The sequence below is a fragment of the Syngnathus typhle genome, linkage group LG20 (genome assembly GCF_033458585.1).
Source record: "Syngnathus typhle isolate RoL2023-S1 ecotype Sweden linkage group LG20, RoL_Styp_1.0, whole genome shotgun sequence".
Lineage (NCBI taxonomy): Eukaryota > Metazoa > Chordata > Actinopteri > Syngnathiformes > Syngnathidae > Syngnathus > Syngnathus typhle.
The window spans coordinates 5,025,159-5,052,895 of NC_083757.1; the positions used below are offsets into that span (position 1 = coordinate 5,025,159).

Genomic DNA, 27,737 nt, shown 5'->3' on the forward strand with positions numbered 1-27,737 from the left:
CAAGATGTGGCAGAAAGGGGGGGGGGGGTATCAATGTCAGAGCTTAAGTGTTGATATGTGCTAAAATATGACTTTGTAAACACAACACACTTAGAGGATTTATGGAGATGTTGCTGGAAACCAATTTAAATGCAGGTCAATATTCAGTTGGACAAAATCTCTTGAGAACAAATTAAGAAACCAAAAAACACCTACATCCTTCCCTGGAGTGCCTGTGAGACCCTGTAGACCAATTTCACCTTTCTGACCTTTGAGTCCCTAATGAGAGGAAGATAGGATGAGAAACACAATTTAATAGTCTAAACAAGCCGGTCAGAAAAATGTGTGGTCCGACTCGCTTCTTAAATCCTTTCACCTTGAACCCAGCTGCTTCACCCCAGTTGGCAGGCAGTACCTACGGAGAGAAGAAACAGCTCAAATCAATGACCTGATTCTAAAAAAGTGCATATCACACACACCGCTGGTGCAAAGCGAAACAACACAGCGACTAGTCATGCTCCACAACACACACATATTCACACACACACGAGCCGAGAGGGTGCATCCATAATGCAGACCAAACACGGGGGAGGACACTGAAGTTTATTTTACAATTTAGATGCAGTAAAATCTTACTCAAGCATAACCGGACTGACACTTGCAGTGCCGACAAACTGAATCACCAGCAAAGAAAAAAAAGTATAAAAGTAGTTTGCAGATAAGTCGGGGAAGAGTTTTTTCGATGCGCTAGGAGGTGACGCAGTGACCTGTAGCGGAGAATTGGTACTCTTGGCACTCACCATCTCGCCCTTCTCTCCTTTCTCTCCCTTGGCTCCCGCTGAACACTGAGGTTAGAGACACACAGTTGGCGTGTTTGATTCTTGGAGGCCATTTTTGGCCAATTTTCAAACAACAAGCAAATAATAGGCAATGTTTGTTGCTGCCGGGAAAGTTACCTACCGGACTTGAATGTACGCCAGAGCAGTCGTCACCCTAGAAGGCAAAATAAAAATAATTGTTTTAGTTTCCACGTTCCATTTTCTAGCACAAGGCATGTCGGGTCATGATACATTCCGCTGATATTAACCTTTCTGTCCATACAAAATATGACTCACCCGGTTGCCTTTTTCCCCTTTCATCCCAGAAATACGAGCAAGATTTATGACCTGGAATAAACACACACAAATCCCAACACGTCAAAATACATCCCGTGTAACTTACAAAAGACAGTAGCTACCAATATTGAAATATTATTGTTTTTTAGTTTCAGCTGTTACCAGGTGGTGGCACTATTTCTTAAAAATAAACAGGGGATGGTTGTGATAGTAAAAAAAAATGATGTGAGGTGTGTACTGTACATGACCACATAGCACCCACGGGAGACTCCGATTACTCGGAATTTTTGATTCCCTCAGCAGATGTTCTGTAACACACCTCAAAGTGGATAGCCTTTACAAATTAAAGCGCAAGTCTTTTTGGGAAAATAAAGCACGACTTCCACTTGTGAGATTTTACACACGGTAAAGGACGGCAAATGTGTTTCTGCACGCGGGCCAGTTTGCACAGACGTATCGTAATCCCCCCCTAGCGCTGTTTTGAAAGCTGAAGCAGTGATGACTCACTGTTTCCAAACTCTTGTCTCTGATAGTGGATGAAGTCAAGCCCTTGCAGTTTAAACCTCAGGCTGTTAAGCCTCTTCAAAGTCTGTCTCCATTTTTATATGAGTCTTCTTTTCAGATTCAATTTAATGCCAATTTTGAGCCTCAAACTTTTTTTTTTTTTTTTGCCTCTCATAATGAAGTCGGTTGTTAGTGGAACAATGTGACGAAAATTGATTTCATTTAAGGCAGATGGATAGAAGCCAAATTGACCTTCAGATGAGATTAAAACAAATCTTTCGATATGAAACTTGGATTCCTGTGGGTGCAGTTTATATTCATGCCCTGGAAAACAGTTCTTTGCACAATTTGTCCCATATTTGTTCACTTGTGTGTCTTTGCAAGGACTTTCTCCCTCAGTAACAGGGGCCCAACCCTAATAACCTACATTGAGGAAGTGGGCGAAGGTGGCCAGGCGAGAGCGACATAATGAAGCATCTAGAGTTTTGTGTTTCTATTTGTGAAAAAGAACATGCCCATTGTAGGTGAATGACAAAATTTATCAAGCGGGCGCAACTCCCGAGTGAGTCGCGTAATGAGGTGAAAATCAGTCCTCAGTCAGTCAAAAAAGGTGAGAGGGAGGAGAGAAACAAAATGTGTTTTTTTTCCCAACCACATGCATCTAGTACTAAATAAAAGCGGAGACAAATATAAATGCATGACCTGTATATATCTAAAAAAAAGATCGCCATAAACCACAGAGAAGATTTAGTAATGAAGACTTTGATGTAAGACTTACTTTCTCTTCCAGATCTTTGGATGAGAAGATCTCCTTTTAGTGACAAAAAAAAGTTGTAGAGGGTTAGGGCATAAAAACAAGATACGACCTTATTTGGAAAGTTCAATCAGCCAACTTCAATTAATAAGAGTGATGAAACAAGTGCAGCAGAAATAAACTGCCCCTTAAGTTGTCAAGGAAAAACCGTATATCAGCATTTGACAGGTATAAAATCCACCATGAAAATTCAGAGGAGAAAAAATAACTCCCTCGGGTTGCATCAGGCACTTTTGGCCTGCGGGTTCTGAACAATTGCAATTTATATCCAAGAAGAATTTCTTAGGGACAGCAGCCATTTATGCAAGCCATTCAAATAGTTACCTGACTAAAAGTATTTTCCAGGTCATTCTCTGCGGCTCGTCGACTCTTGGAGGCATCTGGAGGGCACTATAACCAAAATCATTTAAGCCTACCTGGCTTATAGCACGAATAATATTCAAGCCACCAAAAATATCAATCTTACTCGAGCTCCTGGAATTTCACAGCAGGTCTCTTGGCTGGCTAGAGATGGATCACAATAGAGCACCACCTGCTGAATGTCCATCTGAGAGAGGAAGATAAATAATCGAAGTGTAAATGAGGTGGTAAACAAAGTCGAGAGCCAATTAAGTGCTCATTTAGATCAAGTGTTTGTAAAGTTGGGAGCTTTTTGTGCATGCGTGCGTGTGTGTGTATGAATCCCCATTTCCCGTGTTAACCAAATACCCGGCATGCTTTCAGACTAATGAAGTTAATTGATCTTTAAACTAATATAAATGCCGGGATTACTGGATCTATTCAACCGTAATGGGCCTGGCTCACAGCAGGCTCATTCTCCCAGGTAGTCTGCTTCTTTTTAATCATGACTGAACAAGATTGCCTCATCGAAAAAACAGCACCCGGGAGTTTTCGGAAGCGGTCCGGAACATGCGTTCACAAATACACGGGGAGAAAGATTCCTCGGAACAGTGCAAACATGATATTCTTTCATTCTTACTCAACATATAGCTAGTTTGAAGACTTCAAATATGAGTTTTCCTGGGGTGTGTTCTTCTAAGAACCATCAAGCCACTAAATTTTCAATGACGGTGGAGTTAGCCGTCTTTTCGACGAAGGATTTAAGAATCTATCAAACTTTAGTAGAAAACCAATCCTTAGAATAAAGTTCATGATCACCATATATATTTATGGTGGACATTTCAGAAGCTATTAGCATTTAAAGACTTTTACTGAACGTCTTGTCGTACCTGTACAGGCCCAGCGTTCGTAGCCCGAATGCCCAGAAGCGTATGTCCATCAGTGGGTAGATTCCCACGGGGCTCCAGCGTCTGCGTCTCGACATGGTTGCAGTCCACCAGGAGCGAGGCGGAATCTCGTTGTAGGCTAAGGGCCACCTTATGCCAGCGTAAATCCAGCAGAGATTCCACAGCCTCGTTAGCAAACACATAGCTCGCTAGATTGCCCGTGACGTCTGCCTGTCTGGTTCTCAACGACAGGGTGCCATCTTGGCCGTTGAGGTCCACCGAGAGCTAAATTCACAACACAGAATAGAAGCCAGAATATGAATCTTCAAAAATGACATGAGCTGGACGACTAAATAGGAATATGACAGGAATCAGTGTCACCAAAGAGTAATATGTACACACGGCAACCACTTGACGGAGGTGTAGAACACACACACACGCAGGGTTGATTTAAAAAGGAAGACATTAATTACACACACGAGCGGTGGAGCCGATAAATCATTCCTAATGAGGGGACCTGGCCTCCATTCATCATACATATTGAGGATTTAAATATGGCTTCTGGTGATTATAGCTACTCCGAGGAGGTTTTTAAAAAATGTTAGCAAAGGTATCAGAAAGGACGCTAAGAGAAAATATGCGGTAGAAGGCAGATAGAGTGACAGGAAAATCTGAAAGTAAGGCTGTGGAGGGAATGTCGATGCAAGGCTGACTACAAAGATTGTACTCGAAGAAGAGAAATAATACCTGAGGGTATCCCTGCTTGTCAGATATCTGAAGGAGGTAGGTGGTGTCCCTCAGGGCGGCCTTCTTTAATGTAAGGGTGAATATCAGAGTGAATTCCTCAGGAAGGCCATCAGGAAACACCTCGCTACAACACAGACAAAAATCGGAATGCTTGATGATGCGACGCTAACGCATGACCTTGACATCTCATAAAATGAAATTTCCATTTTGGAATTTAATTACTATTCAAGGAAGAAGCTACTTTAGTCTCAGGGCAAAATGAGATTGGCAGCAGCTGATTTTTTATTTTAACTGCAGGACGATTGTTTTTTTTGTGAAACTTAAAACTTCTACCAAAGTTTGGACCGGATGAATATTTCAAAATGATACTCACGGGAATGTGCAGTATAAGAAAGCTAAGGTGAAAGGTTTACAATTGACCAGGAGACCATAAACAAGCTAAATAAGAAATTAAAGACAACTGTGACGGTAACTCAAATTCACATCCTGTTTTTATTTGACGACCTGTGACATGAACTGACAGCGTTTGGCAACAATCTCCTGACACGATCCAAAATGTTCACAAAGCATGAAAAACAATTGCTCGTAGCAGCTCCTGTTTGGATCGCATTTCACATTTAATTTTATTCCACAAGCATCGCGCCATTAAAATGTCAAAGCCTCCTTTGAGGATCTCCATGTTAAACTAAAATATCGGTTTTTTTTCTCTTGAATTAAGTTAAGAGAGCATCATGGCGATAAATAGGTTCATATGTAAATCCTAAAAAAAAATAATTGACATAAATGCCTTGCGGATGGAGCCGACATTACAATGCAAAGCACACAAAAAAAAAAATCCGTAACCCTTCGGCACTCATTTTCATAGCAGATACAGCCCAGCAAGCCGCATCTCTCCGTTTTGGTCAAGGGCATCTAAACACGCAGACAATTCTTCATTGCATGAAGGTGTATCAAGCGATGAAGGCTTCGCAAACAACCTCGGTGAAATGTATGCTCACTCAGATGGCAACGATATTCACACGTACACACTGACTAACCCATCCTGGCAGTTTGTTTTCTACCCTGTGAAGTGATTTATGACTGAAGGAAAAGCCAATTGAAGTCAAAAGTAAAGGTGAGGAGATTTTTGTACAAGTTCTAGAAATGGATTGAATAATTCTGCCTAATTAGCCTCACTAATGCATTTAATGTAAAAAAAAAAAAAAAAATGCTAGGCAGTTTTTCCCGCTCCCTACATGTGACATTCTTCGATTCCAATCTGGACAGCAAGCCATAATATCAGAAAATGGCTTCTCCCCCCCTCTTTTGATTTCACTCCAGCGACATTAAAAAAAAAATAGCCTCAAGCAATCAAATCCTGTTTTGCTGAACAATGCCCAATTTCACTGGCAATGAACAAACGAGACCTCCAGGAAATAAGTGGCTTCATTTGGCTGTCTTTCATTCATGAGTCGATTAGCTTCTAATACAAAAGTAAACCATCTCAGACTTTAGTTGGCCTTGTTGCGGATGAATTAAAAAGCCGCTTGAGTGACAGCGCGCCATGTGTTATACGATTTGGGCCTGGTGAGAGCAATTTAGCACAAAAGCATGGAAAAAATTGTTCGTTTGCTTACTCGGTGGGACGAATGAGGGCAGTCTTGCCCAAGCGGAGGATGACGGGCCCGCGAGGGTTACGGATCTTCTTGACGTCTTGATTCTTGAGAAGAGAGAAGCGCCTCACCAGATTAAAGCCTGCGAATGACATTGACCTTTGTCAACAAAAGAAATAGGAAAAAAACTTTAAAGTGAGGTTGCATCACCTGTGATATTATTCCGATCCGAATGTGGGAATTTCCATTCTTCTACTTGTAAAGACGGGCACTGCACATCTGGGGAGACAAATTCTAAGATGAAGGCGAGGAATGTAATTTGAGAATGCCTGAAGATGATTTACAGTATACTCGAGATGCGCAAACAATATCGATCCAGATCTAAAGGGGGAGAAAATGAAGTCCCAAAAACACGCTCAGCTCGATAAAATGAGGTCAAAGCTGTGAGGAACACATCTCCATTTGACAGGTTGTCTCACATGGACATGTTCTCACCTTGTCAAGGGAAGGGAGGGGGGTAACAGAAGAAAACTGGTGCTTGTCAATTCAGCCTGACAGTCTAAAAAGGGGCCGGGGTGGGAGGTTATGTGAGATGTGTGGAAAAACAGGGCTATTAGAGACAGACATGGACCTTGTGAATCACTGTGATGTGTAGTTAATTGATCTCTTTGGGGCCGGGGATCATAGCAAGGCAGTATATCGAGCCCACTTTCATTTTGGGAAAAAAAATCTCTTTTGTCATTCTTCTGATAGGGAAATGGAGCTCACATTGCGCAAATAAAATGAAAATGGAATCGGGGTCCTGTAGTTAAAGCTGCTAACAAATTGCCACTCAGTGGGGAAATTGAACTCAAAGTATCTCTTTTCCTAATGTGTTTTTCTTTATGATGCTAAATCAAATATAAGGCCGGGACCGAGGTTTATTACGAAGGGACTAATAAATGCAAGAAGACAGAGTGGAGCCTGAAGAAATAACTTGCTTTATTAGGCCCTGTGAATAAATATGCACCTATTTCATTTCTTGTTTCTCCAATATAATGGACTTGAATGTAATTGAGAGTTTGGGTGAAATAAGCAAGCGCAGGCTAAGGCTGCTTTCAAATATGTCAGTTGTGTCAGGGGGGCTAAAATTAGGAGGGAAATTATAGCCTAATTAAGATGGAGGAATTTAATTTCACACAAAAGCCCGCTGGTGAGGGAAAAGAGAATAAGTCATCACCTATTCAACCTGACGCCCTGAAGCATCTGCTCAAGTCGTTGCCAAGCTGTAAGACAATGATTTAAAGCGTGGCGCATTGCAGCCTACATGCACAAATTGAGGTGTGGATGAAAGATGTCACATAAGAATAGATTAAAAAGTGGAAAGGTTGGGGAGGAAGGTTATGGGTCTTCCAATGTTGTCATGTTTGCTTTTATTTTGTAGTAATTGTTTATCTTGTGTCATCTGATTGTCTTGACATGTGACCAAGTCTGCGTCTCTGCCAGATTCTTATTTTTGATGGGGTTTTGATTTATTATTTTGCAAGCACAAGGTTTTGTCCAACAATACAGTGACTAAATGTTATTGAAAGAAAATAGTATTTATATATAGGCTTTGTAAGTTGGTAGACAGCATGCGTCATAACTTTGCATTCAAGTTGCCCGCTGATGAGCTTATTTGTGGAAATTAGGAAAGGCGCCCCCCTCTTACAAGTATCAGCATGCAGCATTAAATGGATAGGACCGGACTTGGCTGCTTTTTCCGTCTTCTTGAAAGAGTTGTGCTTGAGTCTTGCCAAATCAGGTAATAAAATACTCGCAATTATACAACACACAGCTGTTTAAAACATTTGAGGTTGTTAGAACTTTCTGCTTTAGTAGTCATGTTCTACTCTCAATATCTTGTCAGCACGCTTTCTGCTGACTGCAGACACCGATAAGGTTAGTAGACAAAAGAAAGAACACAAATACGGAGTTCTAATTTGTTAGTGAAGCAAGAAAGTTTTTGCTCTGCTGGAGAACTTTTGTAGTTGTGCATGTATTCATGAAAACAAGAGAATATTATTTCACACTTTCTATTTAATTTCAAATTTAAAGTGTATTATAAATAAAATTCATTCTTATTTTCATTTTATTTTGTAGCTGTGCATGTATCCATGAAAACAAGAGAATATAATTTCACACTTTCTATTTGCTTTCAAATTTAAAATGTATTATAAATAAAATTCATTATTATTTATTTTATTTTATTAACCAAACAAACATTCCAAGCATTTTTATGACAACACTGCAACCACCTGGACGTGGAAAATATATGTCAAAAAGCTAAAAATAGTTTGTGCAAAGGTGTAAGAGTGGCCTTATCTTTTCTGTCGACTTGTGGCAGGGGGTCACTGAAACCCACTGGGTTCTTTGAGCTTCCCTTCGATACTTGGTAATTCGATGTTCATTAGGGAGAAGAGGTCAGAAGTGGGCTCTCACGGTGTGCTTTTTAATAAGGGAGTTATTGAATGTGCTTTACAGTGTGGCATTCACAGATAATTGGACTGAGACTGCTGATCAGCATAAAGTCTTTCTCTCACGAAGCCTTCTGGTACCGTGGAACAGTAAAGTCATCCAAAGTTCAAAGTATTGGTCAGTGGTCACGCTGGAGAATGGAAAGACTGGATTAGATTTGGTCAGAGTTTTTTTTTTTTTAAGCCATTCAATGGAAAATTTAAACCATGATTACCTTGAACCAAAATGAGAGAAGATTATGGAGAAGATCATTCGAAAGTATTGTCCTCACGTCTGACTCAGTCGAGCATGTATGACTGCCAGTGGATAACTATCACTAATGTTTATGAGTATTGGAATGAAAAGTGTCCAGAGCTCACATTCAGCCAAAGACTGATAAGGATCCGAAAAATGCTGGCGAGGCAAACCGTCACCCGTTCATGCACGGAAATTAAACATTCTTCAAATATCCTGAATCCAAATAAGCAGCTTTTCCTAACTCGGTCACATTATGGAGCAGCTGTTGAATGGAAGAAAAAAAAACCTCTATAAGGGGAGGAAATGCAGCATTTTGTGAAGATCATGACTTTTATATCTTTATTGGTAATGCAATGTTTGGCACACACACAGTAGCGACTTTGCAGTTTAGACAGTGACAAAAGGCATAATTCCAACATAAATCATAACTTGAGATTGCTGAGAGTCCGCCGTGCACAAAAACATATCGCCTTACCCAAGCAATTTGATTTGCCCGAGTGGACCAGTCTCTTAGGCTGTTCTGCGGCACCATTTCTCAACACCACTTTTAATTAAACCTGCTCCCTGAAGTAATGTCAGCAAATTACCAGTAAATTGAGATTTTGGATGAGTCAGAAGAACAGTTGTTTTTGTGTAGCTCGCCGTAGTCTCTCAAACCACTGCGGCAAAAAGACTCGAGGGAACTGCAAGCTGGCGCAGTCTCGTCTGACTAACCAATGATGAGGGGCTCCCAAGAGGGACTCTTCAGAGCTTCTTATGGAGCTCCATTAGCTTTGCAGTATAAAGAGCGGATGTCTATTGTATTTAAAAAAAAAAAAAAAAGCTGTCAATCAGGACTCTGCGGGAATGATTGAGGGCTCCTTTTAAGAAACGTAACTGCTTATTTCAGCCACAGGCTGACCACTCTGCCACTCTAAGCCAGCAAGTGAAACGAAGTAAGCCATAATCATGCTCTATATAACAAAGCCGCAATTCCCTCAGAGATTGTAAAGCTGAACTAGTTGTTCAAGCAATACTTTGGTTCAAGTTTGTCTTCTCAATGAGCTTTGCAGAGATGCTTGAGACCTCAGTTTATATTTTGCCATAGTGACTCAGTGTGTTGAACCAAAATGATTTTGATTGGAACAAAACTTGGTGTACTTGTTGCTACCGTATTTTTCGGACTATAAGGCGCACCGGGTTATAAGGCGCACCTTCAATAAATTGCCCATTTTAAAACTTTGTCCATATATAAGGCGCACCGGATTATAAGGCGCATAGAATAAATAACTCAACGTTGCAATCACAACATAGTAACGGTCAAAATGGTGAAAACAATAACAATATATCAATAACGTTGCTCAAACGTTAATATTACACAACACACAAAATAAACACGTAAAGCTTACTTTAATAAATTAGTCCTCATCCACGAATCCGTATTGGTCCATATATAAGGGGCACCGGATTATAAAGCGGCTTTTGGGAAAATTTGAGGTTTTTAGGTGCGTCTTATAGTGCGGAAAATACGGTACTAATGACGCAAAATGAAATTATAAATTTGAGGTCAATCATAGCAGGGGTTTTGGTAGCGACGGCCTGCCAAATTTGGACAATGTTGGCAAAAAGGGGCGTGGCCAACTTTGATTGAACCATTAGAACCATCTCATCAAAGTCCAAAAAAAGAATAGGAGTCTCACGTTGAAGTGTTTCACATGATCCGAGGCTGATGGCCAGCAGAGTCAGGCAGGAGCAAAGAAGCCACATGGTTTCACGCAGCTCGCCTCACCACCTGATGAATGAGCAGACACAAAAACATCAAACTCCTCCCAGTATTCTGCCAGTATTTTGTTATCAGTTGCAAAATGATGCCGAACACTGTCAGACTCAAATAGATGTTGTTTATTTATGAGCCGGTCACAGTCAGTGTGTTAATGATGTACTACCATGCAGCCGTTGTTAGGCGCATATGAATTAGCCAGAATGTTGTGCATTAGGGATTGCGAGTCTATCAAGTCGCATTATCGTTATTATCTCATCCATCTGGTTGGCCTTTCACTGTGCACATGTGACATAAAAACACAAAAGAAAACCCATAAGAATGCATCTGTAGGGTGGTAGAGGAAGAAATTGACATTTAAAAATCTATTCTAGTTCAAAGGAGTGTGAAATATTGAGTCAGATTTGTGTTGATGAAATTTTCCCAATTTTTATGATATACCGTATTTTCCGCACTATAAGGCGCACCTAAAAACCTCCAACTTTCTCAAAAGCCGACAGTGCGCCTTATAATCTGGTGCGCCTTATATATGGACCAATATTGAGCCACTACAGCAGGCGTGTCCAAAGTCCGGCCCGCGAGACAAATGTATATATCTTATATATGGATAAAGTTTTAAAATGGGCCATTCATTGAAGGTGCGCCTTATAATCCGGAGCGCCTTATAGTGCGGAAAATACGGTAATAGTGTTGAAAAAAAAATATTTTTAAATTACGAGCAATTTAGCTGGAAAATGAGGGGAGATAAGTGGTAAAGAAGAATTTTAGCAATTTTTTTAATGCTTTTTAATGACCTACGGGGATGCTCTATGTCTAACAGATGTCAAATCACAAAACAAAAAACACATTAGGAATTGTTAAACCAGATGCTTTCAACACAAACCAGATCCACTCGTGCCATTTGCACAAAACAATTTATATTCACCATCCTCAGTACTTTTTCTTGACAGTAAACACGACAATGCGCTCACATAAACACACCATCCATCCACGTTGACACACTCCCATAAACACATCACCCACTGACCCATATTTGCCCTCAGCATATGTGGAAAGCTCATAACGCTGCTTACAGATACAGCCGTGCTCGGAAGGCAACACGCCTCCCGTCGACACACCTGTACTGTCTTCCGAGAGCTATGACCTTTGACCTCTGTGCCTCCTGAGGCCACACACGTGAATAGCATTTAGCATGAGCTGCCCTCTTTACTGCAATGACATTTTGTATATTTAATTTTGACATCTGCTAAATCAGGTGTACTTTTTTGCCTTGTTTGTATGTTGTTAAAAGAAAGAAGCTTTCTATTTATGATTCCTGATAAAAATGTTTGTTTGCGGTATTTTATTTCTACAGGCACATTTCAGCCATGTGCAAAACAATTTTATTGTAAAATAACAGTGAAGGGAAACATCGTGAAACTACATTTCCTCCACCGGCTGGATGGGCAGAAGGTTAATCAAAACCTCAGATGGCTGTTTGAGCACTCAAAGAAAAAAAAAACCTGCAGCCATTATAGACGGCCAGATAGCACATCGTCATAAAAATAAGTTCACACAATACATAATGCATCATGTTCTGGAAACTGATGCATATGAAACAGCTCTTTGCTATAATTTCCTGGCTACAATCCAAATAAATGTAAAAGCTTCTTGTTATGTGTTGCAAATGAGATGTATTTTTCCAGCCATACTTTCTGGTCAGAGGAGATAAAGTTGGGCCACTGGACTTTTGCTGCCACACTGTCCCTTAGCACATTAAGAAAGCCAGCAAATGTTTAGGTCACTGCAGGAGAGGAAAAAAAAAATCTATTTATAAAATTAAAGTGGCTGTCAGTCAGGTAACATATTTTGCAGCTGGTTCTTCAGAAGACGTCTTTATTTGAGGGTCTCACTAAAAAAAATGTAAGATTTAACGGTAACACGGATAAACAAAGATACCTCCAAGCTATGATATGTTAATTCATAAGCAATAATAACGAGGAGCAGTAAAAACTAGCTGAGGCAATATTCTAAAGTCTTCTGTACTCAAGATAAGCTGAGGCAAGTTTTCACCAGTTTTACATTCTGGGTAGTGTCCAAGTGCTTGAATATTCTCTAATGAGAAACAGTTGCAGGGGAAGAGAGGAAAAAAAAAAAAAAAGAGGCTGGACAGTTAATCGCAGGCAGTGGAAGTCTACTCCACTTTGTCTCAAGTTACCAAAGACACTTTCCAGTATGAGCAGAGGAAAAAAAAATACTCTCATGACATAAGATGCTTGGCCCACAGCCCATAATATGCATGCCCGGGTCAGTTTTGATTTCTCATGATATTTTTGCTACTGACCCGGATAAACAATGAGTCAACCGGGTAATAGACTTTTCTGCGAGAAGCTACGGAGGCGGTTTTCACATTTGCTGTGCACATATGTAATTTTAAATTCATGACTACAAATGTTCTCATGATACCTGGAGATATTGGATTTTTTTTTTTCATAGGTTGCATAGAAATTGATGCAAAAGCAAACATGGAGGAGGCTGACTGAAGAAGAAAGCAGATGTGACCTTCACTTTTTTTTTTACAATGTAGTTTTGGATTCCATTGGAAGAGTAGTGTGACTATACCACAGCGTGAGTGTCTCTTTTTCCATGTTTGCATGGCCTGGTTGCAAGCCTTAGTCAGCAACAGCCCACATGCATCTTGGCTTCATCAAATGCGGCTTTTGTGAAAGAGTAGGAGAAAAAGCATCCACCCACGTCACTTTACCCAGCAGCTCCACAAAAAGAATTGTAAGACTCAATCAAAGCTGACCCACATGTTGTGCTTTCAACTTTTAAATTGATTTGCACAGCAGGTATGTCCCGAAATTATGTGGGGGGAAAAAAAAGCAGTATTATGGAAATCTCCAAATTTACATTATTAGTTGCAAAATGCTGAGTCAGCCATAAAATAAGTTGTAGTGAATTTTTGTTGGACTTTCCTTGAAACTTTACTGAGAAGTTGGACTTGCTGCAAGAAAACAGTTCCCCAAGACTTCCATTGCTGCTCCGTTTTCTACGCACGCATTAATACCATACATACCTTGAACTTTTGAGTAAATCCACAAACTTGTAGTTACATGAATCCAGCAATGAAGACTAATATTAGCTGGTAAAGATCCGGTGTGCGTCAAAAGTAATCCAGTGTTTGATCCTTTTTGTGACTTTTTGTCTTGAGGGTTCTTCCACTGAGAAAGGGAAGAGGAGAAAAAGTCACGGCGAGAGTGGGTGTCCAACTTTTTTCCCCTCCCCTCTCGGCTAATTCCCAAATCTCTGCCTCTCTTTTTTTTTTCTCCCTTCCGTCTGTTTCTCTTGTCTGAGTTTCTCAAGAGGGAGATCCCTTGATGACATCACGGGGGGGAGGCTGGGGGGGTTGTCCCTAATCTTTGGAAGATCTTTCCTCCAGGCCTGTGCCCTCTCTTGACCTCACACTTGTAATGCAGGCGCATGAACATCATCAAGAAAAAGAGAAAATCATTTTGGAAAAAAAACATGGAGGGCTGAGATGTGAGAAGCTTGAAGGAGACATGGTGTGGTGAAAATTGGACATGATGAAATTCACTCTGTGCTGGGATTGCAAGATTCTGACATGCTGGGTTTTGAGTTGTGTGTATCTGTATGATCCATAATACTTGACACACACAGTGTGAGACGAGTGGGTGTGGCCTAATTGGGCCAAGGAATATCTCAAAACATCTTTGTTGATGGGGTCATCAGTGTTAATGATCTAAGCAAGAGGAGTCAAGCAAATTTTTGTCACAGGCCGCATCATAATCATAGTTTCCCTCCGAAGGCCATTATGACTGTCAACATCTTCTATAGACATAAAAAATGTTTAAATATTTTAAAAAGACAAATGGTCATAAAAATTGCTAGCCTTGTCTCTATTTTTTTAATTGTAAATTTAGTAATGGCAAAGTTGTCTTTGCGGGCCACATAAAATCATGTGGTGGGCCATATCTAGCCCCCGGGCCTTGAGTTTGACACCTATGATCCAACCAGATAAATATATTTCAAAATTTCTAACATGATCCATATCAGCTAAGTTAGGGGGAAAAAAATAGTGGTCATGTTTTCCTTTTCAACTTTTCGCCTCTTCTGTCTGGTTTGTCTCCTCCCAAGCCGACTCCTCCATCATATTAACCTCGGCCACATGGCCAACCACGTGTAGCGTTCATGATATCAAGGGGTCCCTCCTCATGTGTCGTCGGCGATCAACATCGGTACCCGCTCGTTTCTTTAGTAACTATCTGAAGCGCAGGGAGTGGATAGATCCTGGCATTGTCTTTATTGGCTCCGTTATTTCCACTGCATGCTCTCGTGCTCCGCTAAGGGGATGAAGGATGAGAGCGCAAGGGAGCGATGAAAGAGGGCAGGGGATATTATCCGCGGGCCAAACGCTGCGAAGGTTTGCTGACAAGGGATTTGTGTTAAGATTTAAAAAAAAAAAAAGAGTCTTTGTTGCTTGTTGTTCTCCCCTTTATCCATTTATTTCAGCTTTTAAACTCTGAAACATTGACAGATGAGGTTTTTATCTCTATAAAAGGGTCGAATGAAAAACAAAATAGCGGACTTCCTGTTAGTTTTTTTTAAAGGCCCGATGATGTGCATGTTTCATCGGTGTATGTCAGAATTATTTTATTGGGAAACTGCGTTGCCATGGTAACAATTGCACAAAATCTCACTACCGTATTTTCCGCACTATAAGGCGCACCTAAAAACCTCCAATTTTCTTAAAAGTGCGCCTTATAATTCGGTGTGCCTTATATATGGACCAATATGGATTTGTGGATGAGGACTAATTTATTAAAGTAAGCTTTACGTGTTTATTGTGTGTGTTGTGTGATATTAACGTTTGAGCAACGTTGAGTTATTATTGATATATTGTTATTGTTGTCACTATTTCGAGTGTTACTATATTGTGATTGCATTAACGTCTGAGCAACGTTGAGTTATTTATTCTATGCGCCTTATAATCCGGTGTGCTTTATATATGGACACAGTTTTAAAATGGGCCATTCATTGACGGTGCACCTTATAGTGCAGAAAATACGGTAAGGCCTAAGTACTCTTGCAAGCAAATACAAAGTAGATCTGCTTAACCCGCTAGCAGAAAAAACAAATGCAGGAAGAAATGAAGAAGATAAAGTAAATAACCACATAGGTGCAAGCCATTTTACCCTTGAATTAACGCCAGGGACCTCCGTTTTTATTAGCGCCAGCGTAAAATACGTGCACCCGATAAATTGACTTAATTTTCTCCCATCAACCCTCGTTGACTGAGTCTAAGCAAGACATGCATCAATAAAAATGTGTTTGTGTGTCTACCGCTGCTCGCCTTGCTGGTCGACATTATTACAGCAATAAGACACGGAATAAAGTTGAAATGCCAAGCGGTGAGCTGAAATACTCCCACTGTTGCAGCAAAGCAGCATTCGAAGTTACAACATAATCGTACCAGTATGCCGAAATCACGCACTGTGGATTTAAGGCAAGATGGCGTGTTGTTTTATTAAAGTCTCATTTGATTGTGGTGACATATAGATGGTGTTAAAAATAGAGTTCTGCGAAATACAAGGGTAAGCGTTCGTAAAAGAGGAGGACAATTGTTTAGTGTGCGTGAAAGACAACAAAAAAAAAAACGCACATTGTAGACTTGGGCCACGTGGACCTGATTTTGCCAATTGACCCATATTCCCAAACACAGTAATAATTTCTCCCCAGTCTCATTCTTTCCAACCACAGAAAACATTTGAAAGGTGGGAGGGTGAATGGAACATGCTGACTAGATGTGAATAAGAAAATGAAAGACACAAAAGACGAACGGAAATACAGTAGCAGTAATTTTCCATTTCAAGACTGGGAAGCGTTGATGTAGTTTCTGGCTCTTATTTTTTTTATTCCCCTCTGCCTCTGTTTCTTTTTTTCCTCCATCTTGTAGTAGGCATAATGCTGGGTACCCTAATATAAGTCTATATGTGTTAAGAATTTTTATTTTCTTCAATGTTATTAATTAATATTTATATTTTGTATATTAGATTTTATTTATATTTTGTATATTATTTATATTTTATTAATTAATTTATTGACATTTTTAAATTTATTTTAGGGTTAATGACTTTAGTTATAATAATTAGGAACTTGACTATCCAATCAGAGCCTTAGTAGCAAATTGAATATTCAGCATTGCAGTTGAGAAAGAAAGGCAAACCGTAATGATTAAAAATAATAAATAAATAGATAATAAAAAATCCCTTCTCACATTGTGGGTTCAAGAGGTAATGTATTTAATTCAAAAGGCTGGCGACAACCAGAGGAGTATTAGGAGTGACTCCTTTGGCCTTAATTGCATATGCATGGGTAAGCAAAAGGCTTTCAAATGTAAAAATGCACTTTAGAAGATTGCTAAAACACACATAGAAAATATGCAAAAAAATAAGATGCTTGGGTATGAACAACCCGCTTTGACAAGGAGCTTTCGAAGTTTATATAAAGATAATATACGAAGCGAACGCGTGTCTTCAAGTGGCTCTGGAGCTAATTCCCTCAGTACATAAAACACTTACACAACAGAATAAAACGAAACACACACGCCGGAGCCAAAAGCGATTGGAGCAAAAATCTGAGCTCTGCATCACATTAGTGGAACTTCACGGTGAGGTTTGTCATTAACCCGCTCGCAGCGGGCGTCTAATAGCTTGCCAGTAAATAAGGAAAGGGAGGAGAGGGGGGGCAAAGCTCGGGGCGAGCCTTTCAGCTTAAACTAAAACCTACTTACAATCTGTATGAATTTTACAAGCGTATTGATTGCAAAGTAAATCAGCGTGCTTCCTGGAGTACTTTAATCCTAGTTCGGTATCCCTAAACACACCTTGAGGATAATCAAACTGCTTTGCCACAGGGATGCCAAGTGCACAAGGAGATCACAGCACCCTTTGCAATTGATGCTGGAGGCTTTCATGAAATCAATGGCTCGTTTACATGGGGCCGATGAAGGGGGCGCTGTGTCGCTCGCCATAGGAGGCCAAGGCTAAGTGACTAGAAAAGTTTGGACATTGCAGCCATCTTGTCAGCAAATCTATCAGTGCATCTCTGCAGAGTAAACCAGAAGTTTGCTGTATTTGTCACTGACTTGAGAAACTCTGACTTTATTTTACATTTTAGGTTTGGTCTCAAAACTTATATTTTTACATCTGCCTGCAACTCATTATTATTATTATTATTATTATTTTTATTATTATTGTTTTTTCATTATTATTTTTGATTTTCATTTTCATTTATTTATCTACTGATTTTATTGTTTCCATTTCAGGTTTGGTCTCAAAACTTTTTAGATCTGCCTGCAACTCATTGTTATTATTATTATTATTATTTATTCTTTTTTTTTCATTATTGTTTTCATTTTCATTTTGTTCTATCTACTGATTTTATTATTTTAACACTATATTGTTTTATTTGACTCCATGTAAGGTGACCTTGAATGTCAGAAAGGCGTTGTCAAATGAAATTTGTTATTATAATTTACTAGGTTGGCCATTTGACAGGATTTTTATTTCTACTCAGCATAAACATGAGCATAGCTGTGAATCAATGACGCTACGGGAGGGAGAAAAAATTGATTTCTACATGAAAGCAATGATGGCAACAACCCTAATTGGCTGCAGATAAACTCCTTGACCGGATTGTTGACTTATTGATTCGAGTGGATATTTAGAAAAAAGCTGAAATTCGGCCAGCTGGCCAACATTCAATCCAAGCCAAAGAAAACAAGGTAATTCACATATTGACTCGGAAAAGAAAACCTTGGACAACGTGGATTGTGTATTTGCTTAAGCCAAGGCCGATCGGCTTTTCGACCAATAAAAGAGCAAATATTCAGATCCAATTTAAATCCGTGCGACACCCTCCTCCTTCCAAAATCATCCCATTGACAGGACAGACAAACGACACGGAAAAACCTAACCTCCTCGGAGCTAATTAACTCACGGAAACACGCTGAGGAACATTTCTTTGGGAAATCACATTTTTGACATAAATATCTTGGCAGGGATAAGAACATTTGCGGCAAGGTGTTTACATGCAGGTTAGATCCCAAAGCAGCTCTGCTCCATTTAAACAACCTCGGTGGTAATCCAAATTCATAAATAGCTCTATATGAGGAACGAGGCAGCCTGCTGAGTTGAAGAGAACATTTCAGGAGAGCTTGTTTTTTTCTGCCGAAGGAAACAGATGAGCAAATTTGATGTGGCATCTTTTTATGAATCCTTATCAAATTAGGCTGAAGATTCCAAGTTTTGGGTTTTTTTGGGGGGGGGAGGTGTTGCGGTCAAGACTCGTAGGTTCTTCTCCATCACCCATCTGTCTTCTGGAGCTGAGGGAGCAGCGTCTGTTTTGCATCTCTGCTTTGCCAGTGCGAATTAGAGCGAAGGCTTCTCTGCCTCCTCTAAATGTTTCATGATGTTTACCAGCCTGTTTGTTCTGAGAGCAGATCAAGGGCAGGCCACTCCCACTGGCAGGCACTCGAGGGGAGGTGGTAGGAAACATTGGTGGAGGGAGAGCTGGAGGGACATTCGGTGATGGATGCTTGGGTGGATGGAAGCGTACAAGGAGCACAAATCATAAATTCGTTTTGCAGATACGTTTCCGAAGGGATCAACAAAGACTTACGAATCTGACATCATCTTTAAGATGTCAAGACTTGTCAATCACGAACCTGCCCTCACCTCGGCTTTGTCCTGTCGTTTCTCCTTGACAGGCTGTAAGTTGATAATTGACATTTTCACACCAGATCTTTGCTGACCTGGAAGCGAGCGAGGGTTTAGGCGGGCGGCAGCAAAGCTAACAAAGCTCCCGTTGTTCTGCCTGTAATTAGACACAGCTCTTCTTATTGAATTCATACCAAACTGGAGGAGAAAAGGGCCAGACGCTCTTCCTCTTTCATCCCCTCATTTTGTCTTTTAATATTTAAAAAATTCTGATTCCTTTTTACTGTATTTTTTTAACCTATCTCTGGCAATCATGGACCCTTACGACCCCCCCCCCCCCCCCCCTTCCTCACACACTCTCCATCCTCTCAAGGAAACTGCACGACGCTGCCTCCGTTGCATCTGTAACACGGCTCTGCTTTTCTCCTCCCGCTCTGTCACTTGCTATTTTTCACACACTACATCCTCCAGCTCATTTCTCCAGTAATTGCCTCTAAATCCAACATTCTCATTACCTCTTTTTTTTATGATTTCTATTCGGTTTTTAATAATCCTCGCAAAGGTCATATTTGAGCCAAGCAGCTGACTCCCTTTTTTACACTCCCCACGCATTTCAAAATCACAAATGCTGTTTTATTTTTTCGCATTGCTGCAGTTGATCACTGGACTAAAAGTCCCTCAAGCTTCCACTTGGGGGCGTTGTGGCTTTATGCTTTCCTTCTTGCATGCAAGAGCAAACAGATTTTCGAGCCTCGCCCAGTGTTCCACAATCCCCAGCATGATTAGCGTATCGTCCATTCCACCATCCCTTAAATCAGCTACGATAAAACAGATGCCAGATTGAAATGTCACAAGCATATCTCAAACTGCCAGAGTATTAACCTGGTTCACCTCACCTCAGGTGACTTTAGGAGGAGGTGCGATGAATCGCCATTGATTGAGAGCCCTCGAGGGTTTCAGGGAGCAGACAGATGAGGGAGAGAAAGACGATAGTGGCAATGAACAGGATTGTGACTTTGCATGAATTGTAGTTGGACTGAGCAAAAGGATGGAGAAGTCAGGTTATGAATGGTGATAGCAGTGAGCATTGATCTGGAAAGGTGGAGCCGGGATTCGGACTTGAGAGTAGATCTGAGCTACGTCTCGGTGGAGCCTATTGAGTTGATAATAGGCCAAGAAAGCAAGCTTCTTGTTTTCAATGTGCGTCATAAATCTTTCATTGTTACCCTCTCGTCTTCTCCATTTTTTTTCTCATCATTTTCACCTGTATGGACATCACGTGCTGTTAGCTGCACAATAGTGATGCATTTTTGAATAGCGAGGTTTTAGGTTGGATAATGGCTACGATTTCGTTCGTGCTTTTGGAATGCTCTTAGTTGATAAAACGCTGAAAAAGGAACAGCTTTTAAAAGCCGTTTGTGAATGTTATGTTGGCTTCTTGTTTTTTTGTGTTTTCCTTTTGTTGTTTTTTTGTCCGTGTTACGTTTTTGGGTCCACCTGTGCTCGCCAAGGCGCTTCTGAGTGTTTACCTTTCGGTGATTTTCTCGTTAGTTCGTCAATTACTCGTTTTTTTGTTTTGGTTCATTGTTTGTGATTTTTCTCAGTTGTCACAAGTCATGTGGTGTTGAGTCTGACCCAATGTTTGTGAGTAGGAGTTGTGCTTTTTGATATTTATTGATTCTACGTGCCTTGTTTGCTTTTCTGTTTGTTCGCTTAAAGATGAGACACTGAATCTAATGGGTCAAGTTTGAGAAAAGAAATATCGCTCTAATATTCCACCATATTTTTCAGTGTATCTATAAAAAAATATATATAAGCATGACCATGGAATGAAAAGAAGTAAAAAAAGTAAAGCAAAATGCCACACTGATATGACACTACTATAATCCTTTTTTAACCACGAAGCTGCCAACCGACAGTCCACTGTCTGGAATGTGTGCAAAATCATAACAATGGACGAATTGCTCCATGTGGCACAACTGGGTTATGCTTGAGAAAAAAATTGCATGTGATTGGATTCCCTCAGCCTAGCTCAAATGTGGATCAAAATCCAATAAGATCTGCCACCAGGGGAAAAGACCCCCAACCCCCCACCCGTCAATGTGAGCCAAACAACATAGACAAACGGCACACGGGCAATCCAACAACACGCCCACGGTGAAGAAAAACAAACCCACTCGAATCCAAATGACAACTTCATTTGTCTGAACGGTTTGTGGCTTGTTTACTAACCCAATAATATTAGTAACAATATTCATTATTATTGAAGAAATACCGTATTGGCCCGAAATATAGGACGACCCTGATTATAAGACGACGCCCTCTTTTTTATGGTGCAAGTTTGAAAAAAGACTTTATGAACAGCAAATTGAATTTTCATACAGAAAATAATTACAGTACATCTGAAACAAATGATTACAATGTAATAATAATAATATAAAAAAATAATGCAAACTCCTGCCGCTATTTTTATTTTTCTTCTTCATGACAGGGGTTCGCTTTGGACTGGGGAGTTAAGTTCCGCATTCGCTTTAAAGATATCTGCCGCCATCTAGCGTTGTGAATGGGTATAATGTCGAGACCCCGAATGTAAGACGACCCCCACTTTTTCTTGTCTTATTTCAATGCAAAAAAACACCGTCTTATATCCCGGCCAATACGGTATATTATTATTATTAATAATATTAAAAAATACTAATTAATTATTATTGTTTTTTTTATTATTTATTTATTATTGTTTGCAATGCCGGCAATAAAATCAAATCAACATCAAAACTACCGTAGTATTCTTTCATTATACCTAAAGCAAAACTTTTTGTGATGACAATCCAAGTCAAGTTGGATAAACCTACATCGCCATATGTATTGTAAATAAGCGGTTCCCGTCCTTTATAGCTTTCTCTTCCCGTCTCATTGGCACGGCACTCCTCTCTCAGCGGAGGTATGCACACATCCAGCTGGTGTGTGTCATGCTCTGCCGCTTGCTACTCCTCATTAATGGCCACAGTGGCCAGGAGACCAGCTGGACACACAGATATATACACACACACACACAAAATATTCATCCACCTTATTACCATATCGCTTGTCTCTCAGAAAGAACCGGGACAGGTGGGAAAGGAGGGCTCGGCTTGCTGTTGTTTCACCCCAGAGTCTCATCCAAGCGCCTTGGAATAGCTTTCATGCTGATGACCAATGGCAGCTTTCCATTTCCAGCAAACTAGAAAATGCCACGGGGGTAAAGGTTTAAGCCTGAACTCACAATTGCGGGGATTTTCGCCTTAAGTGGCTGCGGTGTAAACAATACATAGTCAATAGGCATGTAAAAAAATGCATTGTTTCAAAAGCTGGACATTTTCAATAGGAGTGCAACAATATGACATGTCTGGATTCGCTTGGTACAATTTGCACATTTTCACAGAAGCAATATCTACCGTATTTTCCGCACTATAAGGCGCACCGGACTATAAGGCAATGAATGGCCCATTTTAAAACGTTGTCCTTATATAAGGCGCACCGGACTATAAGGCGCACCATTAATGCATCATGTCAGATTTTTAATCCAAATCAAATCATTCTCCATTTTATCTTTTTCATTTCAACTTCAGACGCAACAAATTACTTTATAATCACAAAATAATGATCCATAGTCTTTTTGATTCATGATTCATAGTCTTCAGCGGGCCACTTATGATTGATTTCATCACACAATGCTTCGGGGGCCAGTTTAAATTTAGGAATTTGGTCCATATATAAGGCGCACCGGACTATAAGGCGCACTGTGGGTTTTTGAGAAAATTTTAGGTTTTTAGGTGCGCCTTATAGTCCGGAAATTATGGTAGTTATGTCTTAGTTAAAGCTAGTGTCTTAATCTTGTGACAAAAGTATTGATATATTTTTAAGTGTATAATGAGAGTAACCCAATATCAACACACAGAGGTGTTTTGGAAAATGTTAACAAGCAGTACTTGACTATCTGTAAATAAACATTTTAGCACGGTGTTAACAAGTGTTACGCTTTATTAAGTCTAAATTGCAGCTTTCATTTTACTGCGCTGATTGTGAAAAGAATCAGGCAACATTTTCTCCACCCGCTCAGTTTCTTTCAGGGCTAGTAAATGTTCGGCAACTGGGAAAAGGAAGTGCTGTAATGGCGCCATTTAGCTAATGCTGTCTAAGGCAGCACTTTTGAGGCCATTGAGATTTCACGCGGCAGCTGCGGATTCTTTTAATCTGTGGCTCCAAAGTGAAAAATTATATTTTCGATAACGGGATAATGATAAGGCTGAAGGATGTGATCAAAATCTGATGCAAATTTATTAATAAGATGGATTTGTCGTAGGAGGAGATAAAGTCAAATTTGGATTGCTTTCCAAAAAAACAAAAACAACCGATCGTGTCTGAAAGCAGCGACTTGACAAAACGCAATCAAAGTGTTTGGCTTAGCTTCCAAATAGCTTTTACGTTCCATTTCTCTGAAATCCTAGCTTATATTTTTTTCATATAAAGAGGTATGAATTTCCACTCCCCTCATCATTCTCTACCAACCCATCTCTTCCTTCGCCACGCTTGACGGACTTTGTTCGCCATCATTTTTTTCAATAAGTCCCCCTTTTCCCTTTCTCCCGGTATTACTTTGTCCTCCTGTATGATTTGGTTGTTCCTCACCCGTTACTCCCCCCCTCCTTCATCTTCCAACCTCTCTTGTCCCCTCTTCCTGGCTATGTATGAGGTGATGTATGGTCGCTGTCAGCGCTAGAATCAATGAGACGCCGGTTGTTTTAATTTAGCCTGGGAGCCCAACGGATCCAGATCCTGAGCATCTTGGAAGAGCGATGGCAGTGGCCTTTCTCTCTCTTTTGGCTCCCTTCCCTCTGTCCTCCCACACGGACTCGGTGCATTGATCAACACTTAACTCCCGCAGGACACGTCTCTCTGTGTTCTAGCGAGGATTTAGAGACCGGAGCGAGCTCACCTGTTGTCGGTAAACACGCTTTTGGAGTCGCACCGGTGCCGAGTGATGAGCTGCTTCGTGGCCTGCCGTGTCAGCAGCTTGAGACTGAGGACAGTACGGTCAAAGTCAAATATAAACACAGACGGGTTTAAATAAGAGGCTGTTGAAGATGTTCACCACCCACAGCTACAAAAACATCTTGGAGTCAAGGTGGAATTATAGCAAAAGAATTGTCCTTGCTACTTACCGTATTTTCCGGACTATAAGGCGCACCTAAAAACCTAAAATTTTCTCAAAAGCCGACAGTGCGCCTTATAGTCCGGTGCGCCTTATATATGGACCAAATTCCTAAATTTAAACTAGCCGGAAGCACTGTGTCATGAAATCAATCATAAATGGCCCGCTGAAGACTATGAATTATGAATCAAAAAGACTATGGATCATTATTTTGTGATCATAAAGTCATTTGTTGCGTCTGAAGTTGAAATAAAAAAGATAAAATGGAGAATGATTTGATTTGGATTAAAAATCTGACATGATGCATTAATGGTGCGTCTTATAGTCCAGTGCACCTTATATAAGGACAAAGTTTTAAAATGGGCCATTCATTGAAGGTGCGCCTTATAGTCCGGTGCACCTTATAGTCCGGAAAATGCGGTAGTCCAAAAAAAATAAAAATGTTTGGCTCAAGCAGAACTGACCCTCGGGTTTGATGATAAAGCAGAGCAAGAGAAAATATTTCCCGTCTTCTAGCCAGCTCTTAAGTTTCCAAATCGGGCAGATTCTTCGCAAATCCTGTCTGACTTTCGAGCTTGTTTGATCTTTACTGCAAGATTGTGCTTTTTTTTTTTTTCATGCTGCAGGCCCAGTGAGGGAAGATGTCGGTTTTCAATTAGATGAAAACTGGAAGTTGCCTTACTCCTAATATGGTGTTGTTGGATGAAGTGTACTTTTTTTTTTTTTCTTCAATGTCACCTACGTTCATAACTTCGGTTGCTAGTCTTCAGTTTCGATTCCGATGCCGAGGAGACTTTTGCCAGTTTCCGAACCATCTGCTTTGTTAGAGTCGTGATTAAAAGTTTCTTCCTTTCAAGTGACTTTCCTTTGTCTCCGCCTCCGCTCATTGTGAATTCTTTTCACGCTTATCCTCATTTTGCTATTTTCTCTAAATTGAAATCTCATGCTTGTTCCCCGCTGCTACGCTTGGCTACCTTGGGAGTATCCAATCACGGGCTAAACCTTAGCTTAGCTGAAGACATTCTCCCTGCTGCTAGTTTATAATTAATGATTAAAACACGCATCTTTAAAACAGATCAGCATTTTTAGGATTGCTTCTTCTTGTCTGTCCATCTTGGCCTTTCGACCAACCAGACCTCTCTGGCCAAAAATGGCTTCCCCTCACTTCTACCTTCTGCTTGGCTGCTCATCACTTGGCCCTAGGGTTCTCCTCAATGTAACTGGCAGCACTCCACATGACGTTCCCATTTGCAAGATGTGCCCTTTCCCATAGATGCAAAGAAAAGGCTCTGAGAACAAATGAGTCAGACACTATTTTCGTTTCCATAAAATGGAAGCGATATACAGTAAATGTGATTCATGACTGAAAGAGAAACAAAACTGGCGAAGGGTTTTGACTCAAACATAACAAACAATTGCAAACTCGAACTTGAAGCAAAGTTCGGGTTAAGGACATCCGATTTATTTCCGAGAACGGGTGTGATTTTTTTTTTCTGGTTTCAAGAATGAAAATTTAAATTTTCGTTTCAGTCAAATTCAGGGACAAAATAATGACTGTTATTTTCATCAGGTAGCACTTAGCCATAATTTTCTTTTGTCCTTTAACATGAATCACCTGTCGGAAAACTGGCAGTTTGAATTGAACATTTGAATGGAAAAAATTCAACGATAATGGATTTATTAAGCGTAATGTGTCATCGTGTTCAGCTTTTCTTTTTTTTTTTTGCCAATGAGCTTACTTTTGAAATGTTTCAATATGAGAAATATGTTTTTTTCTCTCTTCTAAGATTCAACACAAAAATGTTTATTGGGCTTTATGTGTTGATTATTTTCAAATACTTCATCAGAGGGTTGGCTATTAAATCCATAAATAATATAGTGTGGTGAATTCTCTTCGATGGTCAGCTGGTCTTCCAAATAAGATGGTGAAAAAGTGCCTGACCCGAACATGCCCTGGTCGTACTTAGGCTTACTAGTGAGATATACATTGCATGATACCAGAATAAAAATTCACAACAATAGAAACATGTCCCGTGATTAAAATAAATCCTAACTAACCATGGAATTGGCCAAAACCTTGCAGACAGTCCCAGATAGCTAAACTCCCAATATTGTATGACGACACACTCGGGAAGGAAGAATCATTTTTGTCCTTGATTGCAATTTTTTTTTTTACACACATCTTAATTTGTCCCTTGCATCTAATCCACATATCAAGCACACATTAGAGCAGGACCGATTTATAACACATGGTGGGAATAGCAAGCAAAAATAAATGAAGAAAATATGATTCTGCAAACAGGATAGGGCTGAAGTTGACCTTTGGGAAATGAGCATATCTCTTTTTAAATAATGGTTATGTTTTGTGTATGAAATTATCTCGTGGCGTTGGCACAGAGAATAAATGAGCGCATCGCATTCCGCGCACGCCTTCATTTGTTCGGGGAAACATTGCAGTGTATTGCGATCTGAAACTATTTTCCCACTTGATGTGTTTCATGAGTAGGGATGCTTGAGAGGAAGACAGGAAAAGGAGATGAAGCAATCTATTCCTGTCTTGCCATAGGCTGGCTTGACATGGCGCACTGAGGTTCTTTGAGTGGGATGAAATAATATCTTCATTCCCTCAGGAGTAAAATGGGCTCCCTCCCCTGAACACATCCCGCTTTTATCAGCGGCCACACTTCAAGGCTTTCGTCATCATCAATGAGAAGGGAAAGATGACACGGCGATGAGGTGGAATTGATATCCGCCGTGCGCTTGATGAGATTAGCCATGCGGTGTGTTAGCATGTTTAGCATCATGTCCAAGTCGGTGGTATCGTCACCTTCGATACTTCGCTCTTAAAAAGAAAGCGGATTTTTGAAGCCTAAGTTCTTGCAAGGCATTTCCGCCAAGACATTAAAAATCTAAACGTCCGTAAAGGATCGAACAAGTCGCGGGGCATTTGTGGGTTGCTTGGCATGTGAGAAGAGCCTGTAGTGGATTACATTAAACTAAGCCTAGCACTAAACGATGCCAGTATTTGGAGAAGCCCCTTGGCAGTTTGAAGAGGCAATTCATCCACGCAGAAAGTAGCTTGATATGTGAAGAGCGCTTTGTTGAAGGAGCCAAAAAAAATAAAAAAATCATCCGCGAGGCCTTTACCTCATTTTTCGACAGTGAAATTGTCAAATGCCACACGGGCATTATCCTGTTATATGATACGGGCTATGACATTTAGAGAATTAGTTTGGCCAGAGTTTGGGAGAAGGACGGCTTATGTATTTGGTGTGGACAGACATCTAACGCTAACTGTGGTGACCGAATCCTCCAAGGACCGGTCTGGCTCTTTAATCAGAAACGAATAATACTTTG

At 40.4% G+C, this 27,737-nt stretch overlaps 1 protein-coding gene across 2 annotated transcripts in view; it reads right to left on the bottom strand.

The window, feature by feature from the left end:
* col16a1 (collagen, type XVI, alpha 1) overlaps positions 1 to 13,748 on the bottom strand; it is a 28,286-nt gene extending 14,538 nt beyond the window's left edge. For both annotated transcript variants that reach the window (XM_061266724.1, XM_061266723.1), the window contains exons 1-14: positions 13,528 to 13,748; positions 10,390 to 10,481; positions 6,188 to 6,256; positions 6,002 to 6,119; positions 4,386 to 4,509; positions 3,642 to 3,923; positions 2,879 to 2,959; positions 2,737 to 2,802; positions 2,377 to 2,409; positions 1,095 to 1,145; positions 940 to 972; positions 780 to 824; positions 356 to 394; positions 196 to 258 (exon numbers count right to left, since the gene is read on the bottom strand). In XM_061266724.1, coding sequence (XP_061122708.1) covers positions 196 to 258; positions 356 to 394; positions 780 to 824; positions 940 to 972; positions 1,095 to 1,145; positions 2,377 to 2,409; positions 2,737 to 2,802; positions 2,879 to 2,959; positions 3,642 to 3,923; positions 4,386 to 4,509; positions 6,002 to 6,119; positions 6,188 to 6,256; positions 10,390 to 10,456 — 1,071 coding nt within the window. In that variant the 5' untranslated portion in view covers positions 10,457 to 10,481; positions 13,528 to 13,748. The remainder of the gene's footprint in view (positions 1 to 195; positions 259 to 355; positions 395 to 779; positions 825 to 939; positions 973 to 1,094; positions 1,146 to 2,376; positions 2,410 to 2,736; positions 2,803 to 2,878; positions 2,960 to 3,641; positions 3,924 to 4,385; positions 4,510 to 6,001; positions 6,120 to 6,187; positions 6,257 to 10,389; positions 10,482 to 13,527) is intronic.
* Between the last annotated feature and the right edge of the window lie 13,989 nt (positions 13,749 to 27,737).